The sequence below is a fragment of the Penaeus chinensis genome, chromosome 22 (genome assembly GCF_019202785.1).
Source record: "Penaeus chinensis breed Huanghai No. 1 chromosome 22, ASM1920278v2, whole genome shotgun sequence".
Taxonomy (NCBI): domain Eukaryota; kingdom Metazoa; phylum Arthropoda; class Malacostraca; order Decapoda; family Penaeidae; genus Penaeus; species Penaeus chinensis.
This window is the reverse complement of record NC_061840.1, coordinates 25,923,522-25,926,021: the sequence shown is the minus strand read 5'-3', so window position 1 is coordinate 25,926,021 and position 2,500 is coordinate 25,923,522. Positions and strand designations below refer to the sequence as shown.

Genomic DNA, 2,500 nt, shown 5'->3' with positions numbered 1-2,500 from the left:
CCTCTTAAAAGCTGTTAGAAGTAGCAACCTTATCCATTCATTTTATTTTCACTTGTTCCATCTTCTTGTTTTCTCCCATCTTCCAAAACCAGACAAGAGAAAAAAAAAAAAAAAAAAGAATAAGAGCACATGGCAGAGTGAAATATAACAAAAGAGGAGAACCAAGGACGCATATTGAATCTTGTCTGTCACGGTACAAAGAGGCACACAAATATCTGCCTCAGGACTGGGTGTTGTCTGCAAACATATACACACACACCTTCTATCCTCTATGAACTGTACTCTGATACTAACTGAATGCAAAGCCTGTAAGAGTAAAGAGAGGCTTGGATCATAAAGCAAGGAATGTAAAATGAGGGGGAAAAGGAATATAGAGAATATAAAGATATCAATAAATAAATGTGCATGATAGAGTAAAATTCAATTCAATTTCAGGATATGAACAAGAAAATAAAATGCCAGAAAAGAGCTATAGAAAAAAGGTGTTATATTATACTGAACCATAAAGAGACCAACTGACTACACACTCAAGTTAAAATATAAAGCAAATCAAATGAAAATTTCTTCCACAAGACACCAACACGTAAGTTACCCTCAGAAGTTGGAAAAAATAATAATAATAATCCAGATAGAAAATGAATAAAACGGGGATTGACATGAAACCAAAGAAAGAAGATAAAGAAAATATATGGAATCACACTTACTAGTACACATTTCCTTTCCATGGACAGAATAGATGTACGGTTTGATGTTCCTGAGGATATTGAGAGAGAAAATAAAAAGAAAAACAATGGAGAATGTATAGTCATGGCAACCAAAGGTGGACAAGTAACTGAAAACCTCACCATGACTTTGGGATTTCATCATTCTGGTTGACATATATGATGAATGTGTCCACAAAATTGAACCATTGGTTTAGATTAGGCAATGGAATTAGTTAAGGACAATGAGGAGGAGGAGGAGGAGGAGGAGGAGGAGGAGGAGGAGGAGGAGGAGGAGGAGGAGGAGGAGGAGGAGGAGGAGGAGGAGGAGGAGGAGGAGGAGGAGGAAGAGGAGGAGAGGAGGAGGAGGAGGAGGAGGAGGAGGAAGAGGAGGAAGAGGAGGAAGAGGAGGAGGAGGAGGAGGAGGAGGAAGAGGAGGAGGAGGAGGAAGAGGAGGAGGAGGAGGAGGAGAGGAGGAGGAGGAAGAGGAGGAGGAGGAGGAGGAAGAGGAGGAGGAGGAGGAGGAGGAAGAGGAGGAGGAGGAGGAGGAGGAGGAGGAGGAGGAGGAGGAGGAGGAGGAGGAGGAGGAGGAGGAGGAGGAGGAGGAGGAGGAGGAGGAGGAGGAGGAAGAGGAGGAGAGGAAGAGGAGGAGGAGGAAGAGGAAGAGGAAGAGGAAGAGGAAGAGGAAGAGGAAGAGGAGGAAGAGGAAGAGGAAGAGGAAGAGGAAGAGGAAGAGGAGGAAGAGGAAGAGGAAGAGGAAGAGGAGGAAGAGGAAGAGGAAGAGGAAGAGGAAGAGGAAGAGGAAGAGGAAGAGGAGGAGGAGGAGGAGGAGGAAGAGGAGGAGGAGGAAGAGGAGGAGGAGGAGAGAAAGAGGAAGAGGAAGAGGAAGAGGAAGAGGAAGAGGAGGAGGAAGAGGAAGAGGGGGAGGAGGAGGAGGAGGAGGAGGAAGAGGAGGAGGAGGAGGAAGAGGAGGAGGAAGAGGAAGAGGAAGAGGAAGAGGAAGAGGAGGAGGAAGAGGAAGAGGAGGAGGAGGAGGAGGAGGAGGAGGAGGAGGAGGAGGAGGAGGAGGAGGAGGAGGAGAGGAGGAGGAGGAGGAAGAGGAGGAGGAAGAGGAGGAGAAGAGGAGGAGGAGGAGGAGGAAGAGGAGGAGGAGGAGGAAGAGGAGGAGGAGGAAGATGAGGAGGAAGAGGAGGAGGAAGAGGAGGAGGAGGAGGAAGAGGAAGAGGAGGAGGAAGAGGAGGAGGAAGAGGAGGAGGAAGAGGAGGAGGAGGAGGAGGAGGATGAAGAGGAGGATGAAGAGGATGAAGAGGAGGAGGAGGAGGAGGAGGAGGAGGAGGAGGAGGAGGAGGAGGAGGAGGATGAAGAGGAGGATGAAGAGGAGGATGAAGAGGAGGATGAAGAGGAGGATGAAGAGGAGGATGAAGAGGAGGATGAAGAGGAGGAGGAGGAGGAGGAGGAGGAGGAGGAGGAGGAGGAGGAGGAGGAGGAGGAGGAGGAGGAGGAGGAGGAGGAGGAGGAGGAGGAGGAGGAGGAGGAGGAAGAGGAGGATGAAGAGGAGGATGAAGAGGAGGATGAAGAGGAGGATGAAGAGGAGGATGAAGAGGAGGATGAAGAGGAGGATGAAGAGGAGGATGAAGAGGAGGATGAAGAGGAGGATGAAGAGGAGGATGAAGAGGAGGATGAAGAGGAGGATGAAGAGGAGGATGAAGAGGAGGATGAAGAGGAGGATGAAGAGGAGGATGAAGAGGAGGATGAAGAGGAGGATGAAGAGGAGGAGGAGGAGGAGGAGGAGGAGGAGG

The 2,500-nt window shown here is 49.0% G+C and overlaps 1 protein-coding gene across 5 annotated transcripts in view; it reads right to left on the bottom strand.

Moving 5' to 3' along the window:
- LOC125037172 (probable E3 ubiquitin-protein ligase HERC4) overlaps positions 1 to 2,500 on the bottom strand; it is a 31,826-nt gene that overhangs the window by 27,865 nt on the left and 1,461 nt on the right. For 3 of the 5 annotated variants that reach the window (XM_047630206.1, XM_047630208.1, XM_047630207.1), the window contains exon 2: positions 705 to 754. The exons of the other annotated variants lie outside the window; for them this stretch is intronic. In XM_047630206.1, the coding sequence (XP_047486162.1) occupies positions 705 to 714 (10 nt within the window). In that variant the 5' untranslated portion in view covers positions 715 to 754. The remainder of the gene's footprint in view (positions 1 to 704; positions 755 to 2,500) is intronic. 5 annotated transcript variants of the gene reach the window in all.